Source organism: Pollicipes pollicipes, unplaced genomic scaffold (genome assembly GCF_011947565.3).
Source record: "Pollicipes pollicipes isolate AB1234 unplaced genomic scaffold, Ppol_2.1 Scaffold_4219;HRSCAF=4965_pilon_pilon_pilon, whole genome shotgun sequence".
NCBI lineage: Eukaryota > Metazoa > Arthropoda > Thecostraca > Pollicipedomorpha > Pollicipedidae > Pollicipes > Pollicipes pollicipes.
In genome coordinates, this window is record NW_023596448.1 from 30,745,865 (window position 1) to 30,772,476 (window position 26,612).

At 60.7% G+C, this 26,612-nt stretch overlaps 1 protein-coding gene across 1 annotated transcript in view; it reads left to right on the forward strand.

Annotated features, from left to right (window-relative positions):
* Window positions 1-26,612, forward strand: part of LOC119095166 (protein GDAP2 homolog) — a 36,216-nt gene that overhangs the window by 2,838 nt on the left and 6,766 nt on the right. The window contains exons 4-7 of the mRNA XM_037218045.1: window positions 3,699-3,714; window positions 3,775-3,808; window positions 6,565-6,719; window positions 23,641-23,725. Coding sequence (XP_037073940.1) covers window positions 3,699-3,714; window positions 3,775-3,808; window positions 6,565-6,719; window positions 23,641-23,725 — 290 coding nt within the window. The remainder of the gene's footprint in view (window positions 1-3,698; window positions 3,715-3,774; window positions 3,809-6,564; window positions 6,720-23,640; window positions 23,726-26,612) is intronic.

Below are 26,612 nucleotides of genomic sequence, written 5' to 3' on the forward strand. Positions count from 1 at the left end.
TCAGATTCCTCCCAAGCCAAGCCGGAAGACGGCATGCTTGCGCGGTCTCGCCGGCTCAGAGGATAAACGTAGGTCTTGTTTGGAGGATGTGCGCGGTGTTTGGCTGTAGAGTTCGTTGGTGTGAGGCGATGTTCGTTACTTGCGGTATTTTCTGATGTTTTTTGCCAGTATCTCGTCAGTGTGCGCGAGTTTGCTTGCGTGCGCGATGTTATAGATGGCGCTAGCGACATGTATGTTTGATGTACCATGTGCTGTCGGCCTCCGTATTTTGTTGTCGGCGTCTGTAGTTGTGGTGCCGGACAATTATTGGCTTTTAGCTTCTGTGCCTTCCACCCATTATGTCGATATGTTCCATGATAATGGATCTGTACGCTGGTAATGATTTGCCCTTGGCTACTTTTCTGTGGCGCCGTTTTCGACGAGCATTTCCTGTTGACAGTGACACTGGAAAACCCGTAATTTGACAAATTTATCTGTGATCAGACAGCGCACTTGTTACGTAATCCCGGCATGCGACAATCATCATATGCCAGCTTCTGAACACTGCCAGAGGCATAAGATGACCCCGCCTGTCGAGCGCCCCTAAACCAAAATATCACCATCGGCATGCACACTCCCTTTTTTCATGCACGTCAAGTCGCGCGCCGGCATTGTATCGTCGCTTGGTTCCCTGCCTAAACATGCACTGTACGCGTCTGCGTATCTGTGGGTACTGTCTCTGTTGGCCTGTGCTCTGTGCCCCCTCGCTTCCGTCCGTTCGCCGTGCGTCCGTGCCGCTCTTCTGCCCGTCCGCTGTGCGTCCGTGGCGCTCCTCCGTCCGTATGTCTGTGTCGCTCCTCAGTCCGTCCGCCGTGCGTCTGTGTCACTCCTCCGTTCGCCGTGCGTCTGTGTCGTTCATCCGTCCGTCCGCCTCGCTTCCCCGTCCGCCGTGCGCCTGTGTCGCTCCTCCGTCCGCCGTGCGTTTGTGCCGCTTCCCCGTCCGCTGTGCGTCTGTGGCGCTCCTCCGTCCGTATCTCTGTGTCGCTCCTCAGTCCATCCGTCGTGCGTCTGTGTCACTCCTCCGTTCGCCGTGCGTTTATGTCGCTTCCCCGTCCGCCGTGCGTCTGTGTCGCTCCTCCGTCCGCCGTGCGCCTGTGTCGCTCCTCCGTCCGCCGTGCGTTTGTGCCGCTTCCCCGTCCGCTGTGCGTCTGTGGCGCTCCTCCGTCCGTATCTCTGTGTCGCTCCTCAGTCCGTCCGTCGTGCGTCTGTGTCACTCCTCCGTTCGCCGTGCGTTTATGTCGCTTCCCCGTCCGCCGTGCGTCTGTGTCGCTCCTCCGTCCGCCGTGCGTCTGTGTCGCTCCTCCGTTCGCCGTCGGCGTCGGCTCGCCGCCGCCGCGCCGGCATCGATCCCGCCCGACGGCCGCGCGATGACGTAAGGCCGCGCGGTTCCCGTGTCGATTATCCACCGGCGGGGGGCGGCTCCGGTCCGCGGCACCCGGCCCGCCCGACGGCCACGCTCCTCGGTGGCGGCGGCCCGGCCGGCGGACGCGTTCGGCGGCGCCCGTGCCGCGCGGACGGCGTGGCGTCGGCGGACGCGGTGTACCGGCGCTGAGCCGCTGCGGCGTGGTCGGCCGACGCGGAGTGTCTGTGCTCCCTGCTCGCGAGGTCTGGTGCGGCAGCTGCTGTGACGCTTTCAGCGGACGCCTGCGTGAGTTGCCGTGGTCTTCAGTGGTGCTGCCTCGTCAGCCGAAACGGGTCCGTGCTCTTGTTCTGTGCCAGGGATGTGCTGCGTCCGTAGTACTACCGAGTGACGGTGTAACACTTTCGGCCTGCGGGCTCCTGCGCTCTGCACCCACTGTCGTACGATCGACCGAGGCAGGCCCGTGTTGTCGTGTTCCGTCAGGCGGGTGGTGCAGTGGGGAACCTCCACCAGGCGCCCCGCATGCGTGTGCGTGTGAATTCCGTTTGGCTGCGTCGGCCTGGCCTTGTTTGTTTCAGTGAGAGCGGTCGCTAACGTAGCTCCACCGGCTAGCGCGTCTGTGCGGTGCCGTGCTCAGTTGTGGACAGCCTGATTGGCAGCAATATAGGCGCGTGCTGGGTTTGCTCAGGTAGCATTGATACTTAGCGGTAGAATAACAAGTTTTCGAACGCGGGGGCGTGGGTTCGAGTCTTACTGCGAGCTGTGTTGTGACGCTCTCCGCCGGAATCGGCGTGACGCGGATCGTGACGCGCATTGCCTCAGTTCTTAAACCCGTCACAGCACAGCCTCCTGTGACGCGTGTTCAAGTGTGCTGCCACAGAGCGCCGCGGATGTCGCACTGCTGTCGACTCATCCCCGTACAGGCTGCTTTGTTCTGCATTTCTGGGAGCTGGTGGAGCGAGCAGACTTAGAGGGCACCGGCGGCGGTCTCGCGTGTCGTCCGTACGCTGCTGGGTGCCCGCGAGGCGTACTTGTGCCTGGCCCCGCTCTTGTTGAATCGATCCCGACCGCGATTCGCAACGCATTAGGGTGATCCAAACGCTGATTAAGAAGAGCACAGCGGAATTTGGCATTAAGTTTGAGTTTGGTTCAGTAGATCTGATTCGAATCGGGTCTTTCCGATAAAGCTATTTACATTCCGTTAACGCGAAAGTGGTGCTATTTACTTTATATATATATATATATATATATATATATATATATATATATATATATATATATATGCAAGGTCCGTCTGAAAAAAGAATATCGGCTGTTATGTTTCCGTTCCAGTTGCCTCATCCTTTGGTTCAACTCTGACTCCGCTGTGCCCATATTGCTGAGGAATCGTATTCTGACTGAGCGAAATTCAGTGTCTGAGCCCACCAAACCCCACTGTGATTCGAGCTCAAGCCCGCACGGAGGTAGCAAAGGACGAAGGAGCTGTGGTACACTAGCCAGGGGGGGGGGAGGGCTGCAGCCAGTGCGGTCTTGTCTCCTGACCGTCGTGCCTGTGCTCTCTTCCTCCCCTCCCAAGGGAGTTGCCACAACCTGCGCAGCTGTGTTGCCTCAGTCGTGTGTCCGTGCTCCTCTCCGCCAGGGGAGGTCCGCAGCCTACGCAGCTCTGTCTCCGGACCCGCCCAAGTGCGCAGCTCTGTCTCCTGACTCGCCCAAGTGCGCAGCTCTGACTCCTGACTCGCTAACCTGCGCAGCTCTGTCTCCTGGCCCGCTGGTCTGCGCGGCGCGGACTCCCGACTCGCCCGCCCGCGCAGCTCTGTCTCCTGACCCGCCCGCCCGCGCAGCTCTGTCTCCTGGCCTGCCCGCCCGCGCAACTCTGTCTCCTGACCTGCCCTCCCGCGCAGCCCTGTCTCCAGACCCGCCCGCCCGCGCAGCTCTGTCTCCTGACCTGCCCTCCCGCGCAGCCCTGTCTCCAGACCCGCCCGCCCGCGCAGCTCTGTCTCCTGACCCGTCCGCCCGCGCAGCTCTGTCTCCTAACCCATCCGCCCGCGCAGCTCTGTCTCCTGACCCGTCCGCCCGCGCGGCTCTGTCTCCTAACCCGTCCGCCCGCGCGGCTCTGTCTCCTAACCCGTCCGCCCGCGCAGCTCTGTCTCCTGACCCGTCCGCCCGCGCAGCTCTGTCTCCTGACCCGTCCGCCCGCGCAGCTCTGTCTCCTGACCCATCCGCCCGTGCAGCTCTGTCTCCTGTCACGCCCGTCTGCGCAGCTCTAGCCCCTGACCCGCCCGCCCGCGCTCTCCTCCAGGGAGGTGCTGCAGCTGGTGAATGAGCGCCGCCTGGCCAGCGTTGCGCTGCCCTGCCTGCACTCGGCCCGGCGCGAGTTCCCGCCCGACGCCGGCGCGCACATCGCCCTCCGTGAGTCGCAGCGCCACGTGCTGGCTCGTGCCGCGCGGCCACCCACGTGCCGACACACGACACGGGTATCGGGCGGTGTGCATGCTACGTGCGGCCGTCTCGCGGCCGTGACTTTTTAGGAGCCTGATGCACCGGTGCACGCTTGGGTTCCCGGAGACCGCCGACTGCCGTGTGCGGAAGTATTTGTCGCGGTTGCGTCGAATTTGTATCAGAACTGACGCGATTTTAGTGCGCTGGTGATCTGCCAGAGTCGTAATTCGGCTTGCGTTGCAGGTGGTAGTGCAATGCTATTATCAGTTTCCTTTTGGGGTCTAAGTGTAAGTCCCCTAGCTACGAACATTTAAAATCGCATGATTACATGGCAGACATGGCAGCGAGAATATGCAAAACGTAGCTTAGCGAATGTCACCACGAAATCTGTCGTCGTCATGGCTGTCGTTGCTAAGGGTACCAGCGTGTTGCATGCGTTTCACCAACGACTGTGGGATCGTTAACCATAGGCGACGGTACCGTTAGAGTGTTGTTTGTCACACTGGGGATTTTTCGATGTCACGCAATCAACAGGCCGGGCCATAGAAGCCGTCCCGTAGTTCCGACCACTTTGGGGGCATAACCATTCTCCACAGAGTCGTGTTTCCCAGACACTGAAAGCCGACGCCTTTCCATGCCTGCAGCCAATTGTTTTTAGAATGTAATTGAATTTCTCGCCGCTCATACGGGAGCCCTCCCCGACGTACACGACTGTCGCCGGCCTCCGCGCCGAGCGCGGCGCTCAACTGCGGCTCTCTCGGCAGTCCCTGAGAGCTGACACGACTCCGTAGTACCGCCCGCTGCGAGGGAACTCGGGTGTGGGGAGGGAGGGGGCAGTTTTCCGAGAAAACCGAGCGTGGTGGTCGGAGCCGCTGATCCATGAAGCCCCACGGGCCGCCGCCGGGAAGCTGTGTGACGGCGGCGCTCGCTGTCACCTCCGCCGACCGCGGTGTCCGCGCTCCGAGACGACGGCAGGCTTCCGACTCCGTGACCTCGTGACCTGCGATGACCTGACCTGAGACCCTATGACTTTCGATGGCCTAACCTGTGGCCTTATGACCTGCGACCTCATGGCGTACGATGACCTGACCTGCGACCTTATGGCCTGTGATGACCTAACCTGTGGCCTTATGACCTGCGACCCTCGTGACCTGCGATGACCTGACCTGCGATCTTATGACCTGCGATGGCCTAATCTGTGGCCTTCTGACCTGCGACCTCATGACACACGATGACCTGACCTGCGACCTTATTACCTGCGATGACCCTACCTGCGGCCTTATGACCTGCGACCTCATGACCTGCGACCTCATGGCCTGCGACCCGGGGCGGCGCTCCATGTTGGGCTGCGACATGTCGGTGGGTTGTGACCAGCGAGCTCGTGGTGCCCTGTTGTGTTCGCTTCTGTAGTATCTCATCGTGTTCTGTGTGTTGCTGGGAAGCCTGATGCGGTGTTTGTTGCGAAACCGCGGTGTTCGTGTGTGGTTCGTTACCGTTTCAGCATGCGGGTCAGATGTTCCTTGTGTGACCTGACCTGGTTGTTGCCGCGGTGATCCTCGTGATGCACTCCCTTGTGACCGTGCTCCCTGTCACCTCGATGTTTCGCCGCCGTGTGGCTGGAGCCCCCTGCTGCGACGGCCGCTCTCGTCCTCCTGTCGCGAGCCCTGCCCCCGGACGTCGGCTGCTGGAGCCTCCCACGTGTGCTCCCCTGTCGCCGCCGCCGCTGGTGGTGGCTGCGCCTGTCCGTCGTGCGGCAGTGACTGGGCCCGACTGGGCAGTAGCCTGCGGTGCCGCCGGCGAAGACCGAGGGGCCGGTCGGGTCACTGACAGTCAGTTACTGACGCGGCTCGCTTCACTGTGGCCAGCGAGGCAGTATGGCTCGGTTTGGCCCACAGACACTGAAGCGTTTAAATGGATAGAAGTTGAGAGATTGTTCCGCGGTCTCTACTCATGGCGTTGGTGAGATACAGATCATGACGGCTCGTGATTTATGATTATGAATTACAAACGTTCTTTCAAATCTGCCCGTCCCAATAGCCCCACTGACTTACAGCCTCAGCAGCGGAGTGAGTCGTTAAGTCTGAATGACAATGACCAGACACGGCTGAGACCGGTTCGCACTGGTCGAGTCTGACTCATGCTGGACTGTACTGTTCTCTGTCCCTGTGGACCTGGCGGATGTCCCTACCTCTCTTCCGACCTCACCTGGCGCTTGCTGATGTCGTGACCTGGGATGAGAGCCCGTCGTGACCTCCGACATCCGCTGACCCCTACTCTAACCTCTAGCCCCTGCTCTAACCTCCTTGGGCCGCTGCTCTAACCTCCTCCAACCTCTGGCCCCTGCTCTAACCTCCTTTGGCCCGTGCTCTAACCTCCTCTGGCCCTTCCTCTAACCTCCTCTGACCCCTGCTCTAGCCTCTGACCCCTGCTCTAGCCTCTGGCCCTTGCTCTAACCTCCTCTGACCCCTACTCTAGCCCCCTCTGGCCTCTGCTCGAACCTCCGCTGAATCCCGCCCTAACCTCCGCGGAGCCCCACTCTGACCTCCTCTGACCCCTTGTTTTTACCTCCTGTGACCCCTGCTCTAACCTTCTCTGGCCCCCGCTCCTACCTCCGTTGACCTCCGCTCTGAATTCCACCGACCCCAGCGCTAGCTTCCGCTGACCTCACTCTGACCTCCGCTGGTCCCCGCTCAAGCATCCGCTGACCCCTGGCCCCCCTCCCGCAGGTACGGTGCGGCGCTACCTGGAGCGCTTCGCCTGCGCCGACACCCTGGTCGTGCTGGTGCCGGACGTCATGGACGCCGGCATATACGAGGTGCTGATGCCGCTGTACTTCCCGCGGAGCCCCGAGGAGCAGCAGTACGCCAGGTTCCAGCTGCCGGTGAGGAGCGCTCAGGCGCGCCGGGGGCGATGCGGGAGGGATGGGTGCGCCGCCCACGGTTTCGGGGCTCGTGTGTTTGTATGAAGGCATGAACGAGCCAGGTCGTGACGTCATAGTGTCTTCAGGGCTCCAGTGCGGTGTCGGAGTGTTAGGGCTAAGTGGGGAAGACTGATCCCATCGCTAAGCAAACAAATAATTTCGCAAATGGGCCGGCGTCTGTTTTTTTTTGGGGGGGGGGCGGTAAGAGCAGTTACCTGCGCTGTGAAAGCACCATAATTGGTTCCTGAGGTTTCTCGGCTCCTTTCAAGACATTCCTGCTGTTTAGTTGTACCTGTTACTGTGTCTTGTTACGGCCCTCTAGAAGCTACACAAGACTGATTCGGGTTTGTTATTAAAGAGACCATTTCCTTGATATGATAATGCGATGCAGGTAACCTTGTAAGTTGGTACTGATTATATTAGGTGTGTTTTGAGGATGTGGCGACAGTGAGTTATGCCCGCTAGATATGTTTCCTTGCAAAGACCATAGCAGCTGTGCTGATTACCAAACGTGAGCGCGCTGAACCCTCTTTAACATCTGTTGAGTGACGTCTGTTGAGTAGTGCCCTTATGCATACGGTCCATGCAAGGCCATGAAATGAACACGTGAGGGGGGTATTCGCCATGTGTGAACGGTGTGTGACACAGTTCTCTTCCTATACACCAAGTCCTCTGCAAGACCACGCAATGCCGCGCACGCCTGAGCGCGAACATGAGCACGTAGGCGGTTATTTTGATTAGTGAGCGGTGCAGGTGTGATTGATCGAAATCAAACTAGACCCCTACGTTCTGAGCAGAGCACTCGCAGCGCGCACGCGAAAAAAATGCGCAACAACGCGCATCTTTGGACGGCTCGCGAACCTCACGTAGCGGCACTACTTCAAGCTAGGCATGATCGACTTTTACGGCACGATCTACAGCGGCCGACGACTCGAATAACCCTCCCGCGATGAGCGAGGCCGCCCGGCCTAGCGACAGCGGCGGCGGGGCGGGGCAAAGGTCAAGGTCACCGGGTGCGGCTGGGTCGACGCCTACCCGCCCGGCGCTCCTGGTCCCGGGTTATTTCAGGAATAGCTGTTCCATGAGTGCCCACGGGCGGCGAGAAATTCCCAGGACAAATTCACGGCGACGGGGCTGTCACGAGGGATGGCGTCTTAGTCCAGGTTCCTAATAGCGACTTTAAGTGCCAGTGGTGTAAGTGGTGTCTAATAAGTTTCACTACTAAGTGGTGTCTGTACCGCATGTCCGTAAGTTATTGATGCTTCATGTGATATTGGTGTGATGCTGGCGTATGTCGAAAAAGGCGTGGCGTACACATGGTAAGATCCATGCCCTCCTTCTCCATATTTCACCTTTCTTAGCACCAGGCGTTCGCTCCATGTTGCAAGAATTCCGTGCAGTTTTGGCTTCATTGCGGCTCCCTATGCGATGCTATACTTCGAATATGTGGTAGTGATACTTCAAATGTGGCCCCGTAGTGATACTTCAAATATGACCGGGGTTTTGGAAAAGCGGTTGTCGTCTTGTACGGGACACAAAGTAAGTGTGGGAAGTTTCTTTGCTATACCGAACCCTCGTGCCGAACTGGTGACGTGCCCTAAGATGTGACGTCACAGGCCGATGGTCGTCCGCCGGCTTTGTGACTTCACTGACATGTGTTCTGTGTTTGAGAAAAGAACGCCGCGTAAGGCAGCAAATGCCACGTAGGCGCATCGTGCTCCCCATTGTGAAGCACATGGAGTACTGGCAGCTTATTCGTCGTTTTGGTAGTGCGACGTCAAAGGTGTTAATTCAGAACTGAGATGGATATGTTTCAGTGAATCGTTCCCAAACCCCAAAACGCTGACCCTGTAAGGATTCGATAAATACGCAAACGATGTTTAGTTACGACTGACAGACGTGAACCTAACCCGCTGAAAAAACACCCTGTGAATTCGTAATTAATGTCGAAACATTTGCTTCACTCTTCTCCTCCACTTGATGTGCTGCACATCTGTCGTCGCCATTTTAGACCGTAATTGAAAAGCTCAGCCATTTGACCGCGGTCAGTGTGACGGTGGGCGGGCGTTGCTCGCCATGCCGCCGGTCCTGCTGCGAAGGCCTGGTCGGACAGCCGCCCCGTGCCGGTCTCAAAAATCGGTCCGCCGGATCTGTGGATCGATGGAGCCGATCCGCCGCCGGCCCGGTCGATCCGGCCGCTGCCGTCGGATCGACCGGGCCAGCAGCCGCCGAAAACGTCTGGTGGCTCCTGGGGACGGGGGAGGGGGCGGGGGAAGGGCGCAGACGGCGCCGTCCCGTGGTGGGTACTGGAGAGAGGCCTCCTAGCGCGCGTGTGCAGGCTCCCGGACAGATGCGGTGTTGGTGGTCGGTGCGGACGTCAGCGAAGTTCTCACGGTGGTCGTGGTCCGCGTGTAACGCGTGTGACGTTCGTGACGTGTCGCCGATAACCGGGGTATACTGGCGGCACGCTCGGCGCATTCATCAAATGAGGGGTCGTTCATAAATGACGTTATGCAGTTTGGCCTATTTCCTCCTCCTCCCTGGTTACACACTTATTGGGCTGGGCGAAAGCCCCCCCCCCCCCTCCCCTTGGTTGCGCTATGTTATACGCGCCCGGATGGCCGGTTGAATACCCTTCGCTCGTGGGGGGGAGGGGGTCAATTAGCCCACGCCCTGAGGTCCCAAAAAAACTCTAAAAAATAAGGTGGCTAGGGACACCAAATTCAAAAGGTGGGTTGGCCTGCACGTGAACTCACTTGTGTTAAAATGTAAGGTACCTAGGTCGTAATTTCGGGGTCAGATAGGGTCAAACAAGGTCAAACTCCAGATTGGTGTCCAAAGTGCCCCAGACCTCCTCACGCAACCGCCCATGAACCCAGATACCTGTTCCAGGCAAAAGGTTGATGGTGTTCAATTAAGACCAGTGGCCTTAGTATGTCATGGTGGCCAAAAACCTGCGAGATGGCTCCTATTTTGCCATTTCAATAAGGGTCAGGAATTACACTAGGCGGTAAAAAACAAAATGTTGACCTGGGTCATTTAAGGTCAGTGACCTACTCTGACCCTCAGGAAGTCCATGGAACTTGTCTGTTGTTATCCGTGTCATTCATAAATTCGAATTGAGCACCCGAAACTGCCCCTTAAATTAGCTGTCGAGTAAAAACCACGTTAATTTTGACCTTGTTCTGACCTCCATATCTGACCCTAGGTCAATGGAATTTGTTGTGATTATGCTATCAATTGGTTTGTTCCCCAAGAAGCGATTTCGGAGGTGCTTTGTTCAGCACTCCGTTGCCGTATCAGGTTGAACGATTCCCTAGAAATGACCTTCGCTGGCAGCCGCGGCCTGCCTTTGACCTGCCACAGGTCAGTGACCTTGCAACGTATATGTGATTTGATACCAAAAGATCTTATATTCTTATATCTGATATTTGATTTCGTGCGCAAAGTTTGGGGCGGCTACGCCGGGCTGTTCGGAAATCATTTTGGAAAAAAAACATGGGGGCGGCGGTCGAATTGGCCCCCACCGAGTGCGTATTAAGTGTAGCATCATCTAAAGGTAGCATCCGTGTGTCCCCTTGTTTGGCTAAAGGTGCGAAACTAACACGGGTGGAATGTTTGTCATGAGAGGAAACCAAGGATATCCGGTTTGAAGGTTTTAAACTTTTTTTGGACATTTGAACATTTGAACATTTTGAAAAATGGTATCATGATTTGATACCACACCTGAGCGTAAAGCTACGCTTGTGCAGACCCTCTCCCCTTCCTGTTTGGCTACGCTGCGCTTTGGTTACGCTCCATCCCCCTCGATGTTAAACGTTGCGTACGTAACAATAACACATATTATTGACGACCCCTAAGCTACCGACTAAGGCAACCCTGCTCATTATATTTGTTCTGCATGAATTCGCACGTCGCGAGCACGCAGCCAGACAGGCCCGGCTCCTAAGACCCCGTCTTGCTGGCCCCCCCCCCTTCCGTGGACCATCACGTTCGTGACGTGACCTGTGACGTCACATAGGACCAGGGCGGCGGAGCGGGCGCTCCGCCCGGCTCCAGCGCCGGAACACGTCCACGTTCGTGCCCCTGCCCAGAGTCGCGCCGCGTCTGAAGCGCACGGCCACGGGACGAAATACACGGGAAAGGGCGAACATGCCGCCGCATACGTTATGCCGAAAATGCACCAGCGGTCCAAAGGCCCCAGTGGCGTATACATCTACCAAGCAACAGCGAGGCGTTGGCTGATATTGCTATGTCGATATGGCTGCTGGTGCTGCTCCGCCTGTCCCGGCGACGGTGCAGGGGTTTGCCGTCTGGCAGCGGGAGTGCAGGGCTCGGTTCCTGCGGGTTTGTAACGGGTCGGAACACGACAACCGGTGTGGAAGGTCGTGACAAGGGTGCGTGTGACAGTCGTCTTGATAGTGAAGTGCCACGCACGTTTGGCAGACGAGACTCGTGTAAATGTTGACCGCGCTTTCTTTAAAGGGTATATCAGGTTAAACCCTCCCGATTCTCCATTCGTTGTAAACCCCTGTCAAGAATGATCAGAAGTGCCAGGAGCAAGCCGTGTTACAGCTGCGCGCTGTGATGCAGTCCTCTCACAAGGTTGTCATCCTGCAGTGGTAGTCGCGACCTGTTTCCAGAGCTCGCCGAACGTCCCATCCGGCACCGATCCGTCGCCGCCAACATTTCTGTCGCCAAGAACATCAAAACAACGCATTCCCCATTCCCTCTCTTGGGATCACTCCACCGCAGTCGCTCAGGCGGAGTGACATCTTCGCGGCGGGGAGCAGGCGGATCAAAAGGCCGCTGGCCGCGCGCGTTCCCTGACCCGGTTGACCCCCGTCTCGCCGCCGTGCCCCGCTCCGCTCCAATCTCTCCGCCGGGCCGGCCGGCGCCCTGGACCTCTGACGTCACCAGATGCACCTGCGCGTCGCCACCACCGCCGGCGGGCGTTATCGGCGCCTGCCGGCCGAGCGCAGTCCGCGCGCGGTGTCGGCGGCGTGAGGGCGGTGCGTCCGACGGTCCGGCGCCGGCGGTGCTTGTGTTGCGACCGCGGCGCTGCGGCGGCAGCAGAGCAGGTCCAGAGCAGGTCAGTGGGTCCGGCGGCGGCCGGAGGCGGGCTCTTGGCGGTGCGGCGTCGGCGCTGAGGGCAGCGGTCTTGTGTGGGGACGGGATTGGACCGGAGCCAGGGGCGGGGGCTGGTCGGAGTGCTGACGTAGCTTCTTTTGGCGGCGGCGGCGGCGGCGGCCGATGGACGACGCGGCTCGGCCGCCTCCCGCCGTGGGACGGTGTCGGCGGCGCGGACGCCGTGTCAGCTGACAGTTGTCAATCGACAACCGACGGGACACAGGGGTGCCACTGGTGACACCCAACCACCGCTGGTGTCATCCGATGGCGGCTCACTGACGCGACCGTCAACACGGCGGCCGCCGCCCTGGCCAGTTGGCCTAGCTCGCGCGTCCGCTCGCTGTCCGGCTGGGGCGGGGGCCGGCGGTCACCTGCCTCCCGCTGCCCGACGGGTCGGCGGCGCCGCTGTGGCGAGGCCAGGGCGGCGGCCGACTGGCAACTCTGCGCGGCTCGCACCGCTGCGGCAAGCCCACACCGCTGCCCACGCCGCCCCGCGCAGAGTCGTCAGCGCCGCTTTCCGGACAAACGGCACGGCCGGCAGCGGCGCAGCCGCCGGCCCCAGCCTTGCCGCAGCCCGGCCGGCCCCTTCCTGTTCGTGACGGCGTCTGGGGGTGCCGGATGTCCTGTGTAGGCCGTCACCGCGCGGCCACGCCTCGCTTGTTGACACTGGCGGCGATCAGCGCAGGACTCCGTCGGGTCGTGTAAGGTCGGCTGAAATACGCCGGCGGTAGTGTTCACGTCAGCTGGGTGCGATTCTCTTCAGGGGATCGGTCTGTCGAGTCCGCCAATCCGGTGCTCGAGTTAGTTACCAGGCTGTCGGCTTCAGGCTGGTGTCGACAACCCTCGTCCTGTCTTAATAGCTGCTGTCAGCTTAGTCTCCGGTTTCTCCTGTCGGCAATCTGGCCTCAGGTCTCCCCCGTCGGCAGTCTAGTCTCCAGTCTGCCCGGCCGACAGTCTGGTCCCAATGTTTCCTGTCGGTAGTCTGGTTTTCAGTCTCCTGGCGCCGGTATGGTCTCTTATAGTCTTATAGCTGTTAAGCTTGTAGTCTTTCCTTCAGCAGTCTAGCCTTCAGTCTCTTGTCTCCTGTCTCCTGTTGCCAGTCTGGTCTCTCCTGTTGGGCGATCTAGTCTTCCGTCTAGTCTCTCCTATAGGTAGTCTAGCCTCCAGTCTCCTGTCGTCAGACTAGGTTCTCCTGTCAACAATTAATCCCCCAGCCTCCCCTGCCATCAGTTTAGTCTGTTCTGGTGCCAGTAAAGTCTCCAGTATCTCCCGCCGTCACTCCACACTCTTATCGTCACTCCGGACTGCTTTCCTCCGTCTAATTTCCGGTCCTCCCTGTCACCAGTCTGGTCTCCAGTCTCTCCCATCGGCAGTTCGGTCTCCCAGTCTCTCCGTCTACAGTCTAGTCTGCAGTCCTCGGCCAAACTTCCTCAGCACTTGCGTTGACATCGCCGCCGACGCTTTGACCTCCGGCTTCTCCCGCCTTCTGTTGCCGGCCGTTCCGGCGGGCTCAGTGCGGCGCGGGCGCCGACAGCCGTGCAGTTGAAGCATGTCCGAGTCTAATCACCTCCTGAGGCCGAGCCCGTCCCTTGACCCGCCGGGGGTTGCTGGTGACTTCCGTGCGACGGCACAGGGCTCGGGTCAGCTGACTGAGGCCCCACGTGACCGGCAGCGGCCTGCCGTCACGTGACCTGCTTCCGGACCGGCGGCGCCGGGCGGCCAGAGCGACGGCACTGGCCGGCGCTGGTGGCCGGTGATGTGGCCGGCGGGCGCCGGGTGGCCAGAGCGACGGCATTGGCCGGTGCTGGCGGCCGGCGGGCGCCGGGTGCCACGGCCGCGATGGCGTGATTGACCGGTGCATGCCGAGCGGGGTCACTGAGCCCGCGTGCGCCGCCGTGCTGCGGGCAAACCACGCCAACATCGCCATGTTTTCATGGTGAGGTTGAGGGCGTGCTGGTCTGTCCGATGCCGTCCGTGACGCTGGGCTGTCCGGGCGTTACCGTTCCGTGGTCTGGCGCGCGCTGCGCGCTACTCAGAACAACCGCAGAATCCGTGACGTGAACTCGTGGCCGCGTGGGCCCTTCGTGTCGGTCACAGGGAGGGGGGGGCGTGTGATCCTCAGCTGTCGTGATTGCGTACCCGGTCGCGGTCCGTGCTGACCTGGCCGTCCGGTCCGCGGTGTGCCGAGGAAACAGCGCCGGGGTGCGAGCACGGCGCGGACGCTGCCAAGCGCTGCCGCCAGGCCGAGCCAAGCCCGCCCGCGGACGGAGTCCGGACGACGGAGGCGAGTCTCGGAGGTCGGTCATCGATCGACGCTGACTGGGCGGACGGCACCGGACGGGGGAGAGGCGACCGCCTCCGCAGGTCATGTCTGTCGACTGGACGGACGGGACCGGGCGGGGGAGAGGCGGCCGCCGTCGCAGGTCATGTCTGTCGACTGGGCGGACGGCACCGGGTGGGGGGGAGGCGGCCACCTCCGCAGGTCATATCCGTCGCCGCGGCTCGCCCGCTGGCGACGGACGGGACGCATGCTAGGCGGGTTCAGGGATCAGGTTGCTTCGTGCATCGGGGCACGTGTTAGTTGGTAGCGGCACCCCTCCCCCCTCCCCACCCTCCCTTCCTGTCGAATTTCGGCGCGTGTTAATATGCATATGGATGGTCGGCGACCATTGCAAAATCGAGGTCGACACTTTCAAAAAGAGGACTGAAAGCATGCGGTGACGTTGAACGCCGAGGAATCAAATTTGTGCGTGTGTCGCGTGGTAGCTGCTCTTTGAGAGAAGCTTCATCCAGGCCGCAGCGCCAAACGCGGAACGCTGCCGACGCCACTGCCTGGCCTGGAGGTCCCCCACCGGGACGGGCCGACGCCGCGCTGCGGCACCGGTGCTGAACGGCCGGGGCAGATCGTCGCCGCGTGGGATATGTATGCCAATCGATGACGTCGTGTGGTATGAGTTACGGCGCGGTGCTGTTGCGTGGCAGTGTCGTGAAGGCCGCCGTCAATTACTCGAGCTTATCGAACGGCGCGGCCCAGGTGGACCGGATTATCTTGGCCTCGGCGCTGCGATTGATCCCAATCGGCGTATTTACGCGAGTGCCTTCCGCTGCGTTTCTGCCGCGTGCGTTGAACTGGCATCGCCAACGTGGCGTGACGCGGTATGGATTACTGGCAGCGGGCAGTGCGCCGCGCGAGCCTGGACGTGCAGGCTGAGCCGGCCCGTCCGCTCGCCAGGCCTCCGCCGTTGGCGAGGCTTCCAGCCCCCACCCCCGCCCCAGCCCTTCTCCGAGAGTTGTTCGCAGCCAGCTGCGGCGCCGCTCTTCGACGCAGTCGTCTGAAGCAGACCCAGCCGCAGCGCGAGCTGGATCGGCAGGCTGGAGCCGATGCAGTGGTGGCCCGGTTTGTATCAGATGAACCAGATACCAGGGTCGGGTTTTTGTGCGTCGATGTCTCGCACCGCCTCGGCCGGTCTCAATAGAGCGAGCTGACCGCGCCGGTCAGCAGACGGCGATCCGCGGTCACCGGTCACGGGTCAGCTGGTAGCGGCGGTCAGTGGTCTGCTGGCGCGGTCATCCGTTGGTCAGTGGTCTGCTGGCGCGGTCACCCGTTTGGCAGTGGTCTGCTGGCGTGGTCATCCGCCGGTCAGTGGTCAGCTGGCGCGCGTCACCCGTTAATCAGTGGTCAGCTGACGCGCGTCACCCGTTGGTCAGTGGTCAGCTGACGCGGTCAGCCGTTGGTCAGTGGTCAGCTGACGCGCGTCACCCGTTAATCAGTGGTCAGCTGGGGCGGTCACCCGTTGGTCAGTGGTCAGCTGACGCGCGTCACCCGTTGGTCAGTGGTCAGCTGACGCGGTCAGCCGTTGGTCAGTGGTCAGCTGACGCGGTCAGCCGTTGGTCAGTGGTCAGCTGGCGCGCGTCACCCGTTAATCAGTGGTCAGCTGGGGCGGTCACCCGTTGGTCAGTGGTCAGCTGGCGCGGTCACCCGTTGGTCAGTGGTCGGCTGGCGCGGTCACCCGTTGGTCAGTGGTCAGCTGGGGCGGTCACCCGTTGGTCAGTGGTCAGCTGACGCGCGTCACCCGTTAATCAGTGGTCAGCTGGCGCGGTCACCCGTTGGTCAGTGGTCAGCTGGCGCGGTCACCCGTTGGTCAGTGGTCGGCTGGCGCGGTCACCCGTTGGTCAGTGGTCACCGAAGTTGGCTGCTCTCGGATTGGCGTCCGGGTTTTTCTTTGTTGGTGGTTTATGAGCGTATTCCTTCACCGATTGTTCTCTCGTTGGCGCTTTCTAAGCGTAGTCTATCACCTACTGTCCCTTTATGGACACTTTCTAAGCGTAGTCTATCACGGACTGTCCTTTTGTTGACACTTTCTAAGCGTAGTCTGTCACCGACTGTCCTTTTATTGGCACATCCGAATCCTAGTCTTTCACCGACTGCCCTTTTATTGGCACTTTCTAAGCGTGGTATGTCACCGACTGTCCTTTCATTAGCACTTTCTAAGCGCGGTTTATCAACGACTGGTCATTCAGTGGCGGTTTCTGAGCGGTGCCTCTCTGTCGAAAGCTTTCATTGGTTTAGCGAAGCCTTACCGGGCCAGAGCGCGCCGCCCCACACGGCCATCAACTTATCAGGACCGGCGCGCCGCGCTTGTGTCAGCACCGGTGCACCGTGCTCGTGTCAGGACCGGCGCACCGAGCTCGTGTCAGAACCGGCGCGCCGCGCTTGTGTCAGCACCGGCGCGCCGTGCTCGTGTCAGCACCGGCGCGCCGCGCTTGTGCCAGCACCGGTGCACCGTGCTCGTGTCAGACGGTGGTAGTAGACCGGGCTACCCCACCCAGCTCTCGACTGAGTCTGACCCGCGGAGCCGTCATGTGCGGCCTAATAGCGTGCCGTCATCTCGGGGCGAGGTGTGGAACACGAGACCCGTCGTTGCGCACCGGCTGTTTTATTGCGCACGTCGCGCGCGCGCGCACTTCCCGCGGCTTCTCACCGTTGTTTTCACGGGAGGACCCGCATTCTGGCCGCTTTGTTCCACGCGCACGGATGACAAACACCGCCCGGTACTTGACGTCACACTATGGGGCCGGGGCGGCCGCGAGTGTGACGCGTGCGGCGGTGTGGCCGCTGCGACACCGATCGCCGCCGCGTGGCGTCCAGCGGTCGCCGGTGCTGAGGGGATGCTGCGCCGGCGTGACTCGCGCGACAAGATGGCCGACGGACTGACGGCTCGCCTCTCCATGCGGCAGTCAGCTGGCGCTGCGGTCTCTGAATCACGCGTTAGGCTGATGACACCTTCCGTGAAACACAAGTGAATAGATAAGTAGTTGGAAACAGATAGGCCGCCCGCAGATACGAATCGCCAATGTAGCATTTATCCCATTGACAAAGGTGGGCAATTAAATATCAGTGGATCACATCAAATGCAGAGTATCATTGCTAATTAATAGCCTAAATGAAATATTAAGCACACTATAATAAACAGACGTGATAGATCGCGCCGAAGCATACGTGCCCTCACAAAATATATGCCTCAACGCGCACCGAACGCAATAATGGTCGCACAAAGCGCCTATGTCCATTTGCCTGTAACGCATGACAGCGTCTTTCCCAGTATGACACTGGTCGCCACGTGCCACTCAGTATGGTATCTGCCTCTGCTGTTGCGGGCGCCAGCCGTGGGAGTGATAATGCACCACCCGCGGAGTTTACCTCCACGGACCGCCAGGGCGGCGGCCGCCGATGATCGCCGTCCGCCGCTTTCGTCACGGTGAAAACGGTGTGAACTGGCCTGCCTCGCTGTCAAAACAGGTGGACTTGATGGGTCTGCGATATTCCCAAGCGGTTCGGGCGCCCGTCCCCCGCCCCCCCCCCCCGTCGGGTTTGCGGGTTTGCTTAAAGTGAGGGGTTTCCGTAGGCGGAGGGAGACCGGCGCTCTGAGTGGTCGGAACTGGCCTTTTTTGAGCCCGTGCGCGCAGCATGACGAACTGATGGGCCTGGAGCCCCCCCCCCCTCCCCTCCCCCTCCCTGGATTGTCATCGAAACGTCGCGTGCAAGGAACGCGCTGCGTTTATTCGTGCCCCTCCGTGCCCGGCGTTTGAGATTGCATGGTCACTGCCTGCAGCAGTGGCATGCGTGGTGTTTTATCAATACATATATATATATATATATATATATATATATATATATATATATAGGAAACTGCATTGCACATATATGTGTATATATACATATATGTAGTTAAATATATTGTATATACATCAAGTTACCGTTAGCACTGTACTTGGGCTATTGCCGGTTGGACTGCGTTACCAGGCTCCGGAGAACCCCGCATGGCTGATCTGGCCGCTGAGCGCGACGGCCCGCGGCGGCGGCGGCGGCCTGCGGCGGTCTGGTCTCTCTCCTCCAGACGTCCTGCCGCCGCGTGACTGGACCGTTGGCTGGCTTCGGCTTTGCGCCGGGCAAGGCTTCGGCTTTGTTGCCGGCGTCCGGCGGCGCTGCGGGATTTCGCGGCGGACATTCGCCGGATGCGGAGCTACGTGGCTGTAAGTGGCGCGGCGCCAGACGGGGGCGGGAGCCGGGGGAGGGGCTGGCACGGCGCCAGAATTTTCCTCAGGAAAGATTGAGAGATGTCCGATTTCCCCCAAACTCCGCTGAATTTGGACAGAATATCTGCGAAAGCGTCCAGTACCTTGTGTGAACATCTTTGCTCAGGGGAGGTTGTGGTGGCCGCGGTGCCCCCTCCCCTCCCCTTCCCCCCTTGCTTACGTCCCTGGATATAACCAACCGGGCCAGGGCCAACCTGGTACTCTGATGGGGGGGGGGGGGGTAAGCTGAAGAGGTGGGGGGGGGGGGGTACTCTGTGCCCACGATAGGATCGTCGCCGTCAAGAGGGGAAGGTGTGTATGCAATACCTCAGCGGAGCTGCGTCCCCGGAGCCGACTGACCTGACCTGACCTGGCCTGACCTGGCCTGACCAGATTGATCCTGATGCACAGCGTTGACAAGGGTGCCGGTAGTGTAGTGGTTACCTCGTCTGCGTTAATCACTGCGCGTCTGGGAAACCGGAGATACGGGCTTCGGTTCCCGCGGTGCCCGCCCTTCCTGCCAGGGTGAGAGGCAGGCGACGCCATATAGCCTCAGCAGCTGAGTGCGTCGTAAAGCTTCAATGACACACAATGCTGACAGGCGAGGGACTGGAATGAGAGCCTACCTGACGTCTCTGCAGTGGCAACCAGGTGGAGCCGGTGGCGGGGTCATCTTTGTTCAGGACAGCGGAGTTATCTTTGTTCAGGACAGCGGAGTGATTTCCGTTCAGGACAGCGGAGTTATCTTTGTTCTGGACAGCGGAGTTATCTTTGTTCACGCCAGGACAGCGTGTCGTGCGCAACGTGACGTTGTTTCGTGAGAGCGGGGCCTCACGATAAACCAAACACCGTTGGTGACGGTCCACGGAGTCGTGGGTGCGCTCTGTGCCGTCATCACACACCGGATGTGTCTGGCTTGGATTGGACATCGCAGGAGGATGGCAGCGACCCGTTCGCCCCACAACCTTAGAAAAGGGACACCGTGCCGATGGACGCAGTGGTCCGCAGGCGCCAGCATGTTTTGACCCATCACCTGGACGCCTTGGGCCCATCGATTTCACAGCGCTGCTGACTTGAAACCCATTGGACCATTGCGTTGCGTTGTTTTCCTCGCATACAACACGGTTGTTATATTCGTTGACTGGCCAGTGTGATGCCGTAGTCGGCCGTTCAAGCGCCGCCTGTCTCGCCCTTGCATGAAACTGGTTCACGAGGTACATCTGAATATATTGACGCGTTTTGCCGTTGGGTAGGTCGTTAATAATTAATCCGTTTTTTGTGTTTTTTGTTTTTTTTCGATGAAGTGGATTTTGGGCGAGCTGATGCTAGACGGCATTGTGTGTCTTGACCCCACCACCCGGCCGTGAAATTGCGGCTCAACGGCGTTATTTTGTGGAAAAATTGTAATGTGCTGTGATGACCTGCCCCGTCCACTGACCTCGCCTGACCTTGAGCGGCCGTGGCTGACCTCATATGACCTTGAGCGGCCGTGGCTGACCTCGTCTGACCTTGAGCGGACGTGGCTGACCTCGTCTGACCTTAGGCGGCCGTGGCTGACCTCATCTGACCTTGAGCGGACGTGGCCAACCTCACCAGACCTCGAGCGGCCTCTCCCACTGGCCGCGAACTGGCGTTATGGCCTCCCACGCTTCAGTGTCATCTGTCATTCATGGTGTTGCATATATTATGCATGCACCGGCTTCTCCCGAGCATGCTCTAGAATAGTATCAGCAGGATATCGTGAGGTCGAACACGCTCGCTGTTTCACACGCGCCGGCCTGGGCTCGAATCCGGCTGGACGCAATGGTCCGTTGGTGCCAACATGGTCACCCGAGCTGTTGTTGGTCCACAGAACGGTGCGTGCATATGTGCACCGCGCTCACCAAACAAGGCAATATTAAAACGAACAAAGAAAAAAGCGTAACAGACGTGAATAGGAGACGCACGTGGCGTCTAGCGTCATTAGCGTCGCCGCCTTTCACACCGGTCGCGGCGACGGCGGCGAAATCGACGCGCCGCGCGCCCGGCCGCGTCAGCGCCGCGTCAGCCGGCGCGGCCGCGCCTCTTTTGCCTCCGGTATCGATCCGCGCCGCTGTGGACTCCGTCGGGTGACTGGCACTCCCCGCGTCAAAACAGCGCCGCTGGGCCTCGAGCGGTGGCGTCACACAGCCAGCTGTGACGTCACCCAGGCGCCGGCGTTACGTGGACGTCGGTGACGTCAATGCGGTGGGCGAGGTCAAGTTTTCGAAGCGAAGACTTCGAATGGAAGGGTGCTCTCCTCGCTGTGATGTCTGGCTCGACATGCGACGTTGGTTTTTGTCGATCTTTGTCACATGTGACGTGTGTTGCGCGTTACGCGCGCGGTCTTCACCGTCTGCGCGCCTGCCCGAGTGCGGGCAGGTGCCCACTCGGGCAGGCGCGCCGGCTGGGACGGACGTCGGTCACGATATTACGTGGCGTGGGAGCTTGTGCGAGCGACTACAGCGGACTGGAGGACCGTGTAAGCCGCCGCGCGCCGATCGATTATCTGTCACGAGACGATTAGATGATGAAATTGCGTCGCTTTTGACGAAAATAAAGCGATCTTTGGGACGGAATGGTATTGACAGGAAACCTAGCGCTTCCACTGACCATTAGAGTGCTGAAATGATTCTGTCGTAAAATGACGTGCGATGTTTTTCAGGACCCGGACGCCGCCTGCGGCACACGTCAACTTTGCCGCGCTAGTCTCACCTGGTGATATGCGACGCTTAGCAGCATCGTTTTCTCTTTCTCCGCTTCGCTGGCGGCTATGGTCGGCTGGGCCTCTAAATGAGGCGGCAAACGACCGGGGGGCGGAAAAGCGGTGGTACGTGGGCTTGTAATGGCTGATGTGCCATCAGTGGGCTGTGACGTGCGATAGTGGACGGACCAGGGGTCTGATGACTGATGGGCCATTAGTGGACGGTGGCGTCCGATGGTGCCAAATTTCCTTAGTAGCCGACGTGCTCCATAATGGCAACTGACGTTTGATAGTGGAGGGACCAGTGGTCGGATGACTGATGGGCCATTAGTGGACGGTGGCGTCCGATGGTACCAAATGGCCTTAGTAGCCGACGTGCTCCACAATGGCAACTGACGTTTGATAGTGGAGGGACCAGGGGTCTGTTGACTGATGGGACATCAGTGGACGGTGACACCTGATACTGGACGGACCAGGGGCCGGATGATGGCTGATGGACCATCAACGGCACATGACGTCTGATAACTGGAAAAGAACTTAAGCTCGGTAATGGCTGACGCACCATCAGCGGTCTGTGTTGTCTGATGATGATGAGGATGATGAATTGGGGTTTTAGGGGGCATCGACTGCTGACTTGTCATGCAGCGCCCATATCTGTGTTGTCTGTGTTGTCTGATGGCGGGCTGGACGCAGGCCTAGGCTTGTGAGCACCGCCCCATCAGCGGACGTGACGTGACGTCCGACCAAACATGTCCAAACTGTTGGGAGTTGGGGCGGACTGCGCTGCTGGAGGTCCGGACAGTTGGGGCGGACTGCGCCGCTGGAGGTCCGGACAGTTAGGGCGGACTGCGCTTCTGGAGGTCCGGACAGTTGGGGCAGACTGCGCCGCTGGAGGTCCGGACAGGCCGCGGTTCCAGGTGTTCAAACAGCCGGCGCCTCCCGAAGGCCGGACTGAGTCAAGATATGTTCCGAATGGCACGCAGCCTGGTTCGCGTACAAATCCCCGCCTAATTGGTGGTGAATACCGGAGTTGAACGCTGTTGTCCTTGACTAGTGAAATGGCTGCCTTCTGTTCGGCGCTGCTGCAGGATGGGGACCGGACATGGCCGCCGGCTGGGCTCCGCAGACACGAATGAGCCACGGAACCAGCACCCTGTCCAAGTCCAGTAACTGTCGTTTGCTTGTACTCTAAACTATGGTGGTGCCCATCTCCTGGAGGACTGGAGGAAAATATTCCGATCACTTTCGGCGATCACTTTTGTTATAGACGCATGGGGCGGGCGGTGCGCGTTCTGTCTGCGGGCTGGCGAGCTCCCGTCAACGAACTTTTCCCACTAGATGTCAGAAGACGGCTAATTTGCCTCAACAGCAGCACGGGATGGTCGGAGCTCGCGGTCGGCTCCTGCCTGAGCACTGGTGTCCCGCGTCTCGACACGCTGTGACGTCACGAGCAAACCGAGCGGGACAGTTCGGGCGCGTTCGCGGCGACCCGGACGACAAAGAATCTGTGCCGTTAACGTCATTTATGGCGTTATGCCCTATGGATTCCGCGCCTTTTGGTGTGTGCAGCAATCTGGATGATAAAGATGTTGCGTGACGTCATGAATAATGTTTGCCGAGCGCACAGAATATTGTTCCGCTTCTGGATGGAAGTGATACAGAAATGGTGCAACAGAGTCAATTAAATGCATGGCAATTTGCGCATCCAGGACCAACCACGAGTAATTAAAATGTGTTTTACAACAGCATAATTTACCGTTTCCATCTATAGGGGCGCTGCAAAGGTGGATGAAGGTATCTCGCATGTGCATTTATTGTCACGAAGGTCACGAAGATATAACCAGACAACGTTTCGCGCTGGGAACACGTCCTGCAAAGGCTGTGCCTGACATCACGTAGAATGGAGGACTGCTGTTGCGCCGCGAGCAGACCCCTCGTCTCGCTCCGGAGAGTACTCAGCAGTGCACCACGCCTCGCGCATTTGCGTGCACCGCGCGGGCTGCTGCTAGCGTCCGGCTCGGCGCGAGCGGCGCGGCGAGCCAGTGCACTGATCTGATAGCAGTGCAGCCGAGTCGAGGTCACATCGACCCGAGTCAGCTGCCGGGCCGGGCCGGGCCGACCCGGCGGGGCCCGGCCACCGGCCAGCGACGGCCATTGGTCAGCGCACGGAAAGGTCAATGCCGATGACAAATTCGGCGCGGCTGATCCGGGCGCCGGTCCCGGCCGCGGCGATGCGTTTTGAGCGGCGCTTTGAGTCGTGTTGGTGGCGGCCCGGGTCGTGGGTCCGGACTGGGCTCTGTTGGGGCGTGCTGGGTTCGGCCTCCACCGCGCTAGCCCGTGATTACCGCCCGGCCATCACGTCCCGCGGCTCCGCCCGGCCAGCAGCACCGCCGCCGCCGCAGCACGCCGACCCTCGACCCCGCCGCTGACTGCCCTCCCCTGCGCTGTCCTCAGGAGGACGTCGGCGACGAGTTCGGCGCTCCCGTGATTCCTGACAGGGCGATCCGCATCATCGACAACCCCCAGCACAGCTACCAAGGTCAGTGAGGCGCCCGGGCTGCCGAGAGGAGCACCCGCTGCCTCGGCCGACCAGCTGTCCGTATCGACCGCCCCCGGGCGGTTACCAGCGGCGAGGTAACCACGCCACCATAGGCGTGGGGACGGGGACCCGTGGGTGCCGTGCCGACCCTGCTTTCTGAGAAAGCGGGACGTTGACCCCGCAGCGACGCGTGGAAGCAGTCGACTTGAGAATGGGTTTGGCACCCGACTTTCTGAGACGTTCCTTTCGCCTATGTCTGGAGAGCTGCGATGGTGCACCTCATCGTCGCCGCATCTGACCATTCCATTCACTGTGAACATGCCATTCTTGCCCGAAAGTGGGAGCGCACGCGCTGTCCCGACCTCTCGTTCAGGTCGACGCGCCGGCGGGCACCGTCCACACGACAGCACCGGCCGTATCCCCGTCCAGGTCGGGCCGTGGTCCGACCGGCGGCGCGGGGCTCGATGCCCCGCGGCGACCGCCCTCGCCGCCGGGGTGAGAGGCCGGCGACGCCACGCAGCCTCAGCTGCTGAGTGCGTCGCAAGGCCTCAGTGACGATGACACAACGCGATGATGTGGCTTCCTTTGATCCTGGGATCTGGGCGCTGCGTGACCGTGCGGTCGATGGGCCCAAAACCTAAATAACCAACCAATCAAAATGCTGAGCTCGCGCGGCCGGGACTGGGCTTGTCTTCCTAGAGGCCTATATTTGATTCTTTCGAGGAGGCCGTCTCGGCTCCTGGGAACGCGCAGCAGGACGCACAAAAACAGGACTCACTTCAGAGGACAGAAATAGGCCTCCGCCGCCGCCGCCGTCGCCGCCGTCTGTTTCCCGGCCTCAGCCATGGCCCCGATCTGGGAGGCAGCAGTATTGATAGCCGATGGTGAGAGCAGTCCGATGCCAGGCCGAGATCGGGCTGACCCCTCCCCCATCCTCCTCCCCCTCCCCCACCCCCAGAGATGATGCCGGTGCGTGTTTCACGCGCGCGGTGTCAATGGGATTGCAAAAAGGATGGTGCAATGACCGTGGTCCAGGGGCCTCGAAATGGCGCGGCGCCGACGCGTCGTCTCGCAGTGAAACACGGCGGGCGGCGGCTGGCGGCTGGCGGCTGGCGACGGGCGGCGGGCGGCTGGCTGCTGGCTGCTGGCGGCTGGCGGCTGGCGGCGGGCGGCTGGCGGGGGGCCGCTGGCGGCGGGCGGCTGGCTGCTGGCTGCTGGCTGCTGGCTGCTGGCTGCTGGCGGCGGGGCGGCTGGCGGCTAGCGGCGGGCGGCTGGCGGGGGGCGGCTGGCGGCGGGCGGCTGGCTGCTGGCGGCTGGCGGCGGGCGGCGGGCGGCGGGCGGCGGGCGGCTGGCGGCTGGCGGCGGGCGGCTGGCGGGGGGCGGCGGATAGGGGCGGTGATAAACATCCGGGGCTCGGTTTAGAAACGGACGGGAACGGTGGCTGCCCTCTTGGTGGCCTTCCAAATGGGCCGTGTTATTTTGCGTCGAGCTCAGTTGTCCATTGATGAGCAGCTGTTGCGAACCGCGCTAATTTTGTAAGTGAATCTTTTTGCCAAAAGCAAGCTAATCAAATCTGAGTGAGACACGACCGCACGCAATGGATGCGATCAGTCGCCGGCAGCGTCGCAGCGTGGCTCAGGGGTGCGAAGGCTCTGTTTGTGACGTCACTGGGTCTGGAGGAATTCCAACGCGCTCAGGTGGTGCGTAAGGCTGGGAGCTAATCTTGCGGGTCCTCAAACAGGCAGAAATCCGCGCACGTCGTGTCACAGTCGCTTGCCGCGACCCTCCTAGTTTGTGAACCCCGGACGACGCACTCGTCCGCACGCGTCGGCCGACTGACTCACTGCTGACGTCACTGCCGCCCGAGACCGAGGTCCGACCCCAGAGTCGGTCGGACACCGTCGTCCTTCACCGGCTCCGGCTTTGAGCGGACCCTGGTTCGTCGCTTCTGGCCTGGCTGACCTTTCTTTGTTCACCGCCTCTGGCCGTGGGAGCTCCCTGTTCGCCGCCTCTGGCCGTGAGCTGAACCCCGTTCACCGCCTCCGACCGTGAGGGGTTCCCTGTTCACCGCCTCTGGCCGTGAGCTGAACCCCGTTCACCGCCTCCGGCCGTGAGGGGCTCCCTGTTCACCGCCTCTGACCGTGAGTTGAACCCCGTTCGCCCTTCCGGCCGTGAGGGGTTCCCTGTTCACCGCCTCCGGCCGTGAGGGGTTCCCTGTTCACCGCCTCTGACCGTGAGCTGACCCCTGTTCACCGCCTCCGGCCGTGGGCTGACCCCTGTTCACCGCCTCTGGCCGTGAGCTGACCCCTGTTCACCGCCTCTGACCATGAGCTGACCCCTGTTCACCGCCTCTGACCGTGGGCTGACCCCTGTTCACCGCCTCCGGCCGTGAGCTGACCCCTGTTCACCGCCTCCGGCCGTGAGCTGACCCCTGTTCACCGCCTCCGGCCGTGAGCTGACCCCTTTTCACCGCCTCCGGCCGTGAGCTGACCCCTGTTCACCGCCTCCGGCCGTGAGCTGACCCCTGTTAACCGCCTCCGGCTGTGAGGGGTTCCGTGCTCGGAGCGCGCCGGACCTGACCGCGGTCGGCCGCCGCTCAGCCGCCGCCCGGCACGATCACACGGACGGACCTCGGACTCTCGCCGCCGTCTGCCCACGTGACGGCCGGCGACGCGCGCGTGCGCGCATTTACACACGTGAGCGGTTGTGCGTGTCCGTGGGAATGATACGGCGCGTGTAAACGTGCGTGCGTGCGTGGTCGTAATTACCACTGCGGGGTCGTAAACGTCCGGGCTGGTAGTTTTTGCGCGGACTCGACTACTTTGAGGCGCGGCCATATACCAGGGGCCGGGCCCCATGGCCAGGCCCCTGCTGTGGGTGTGGGTGT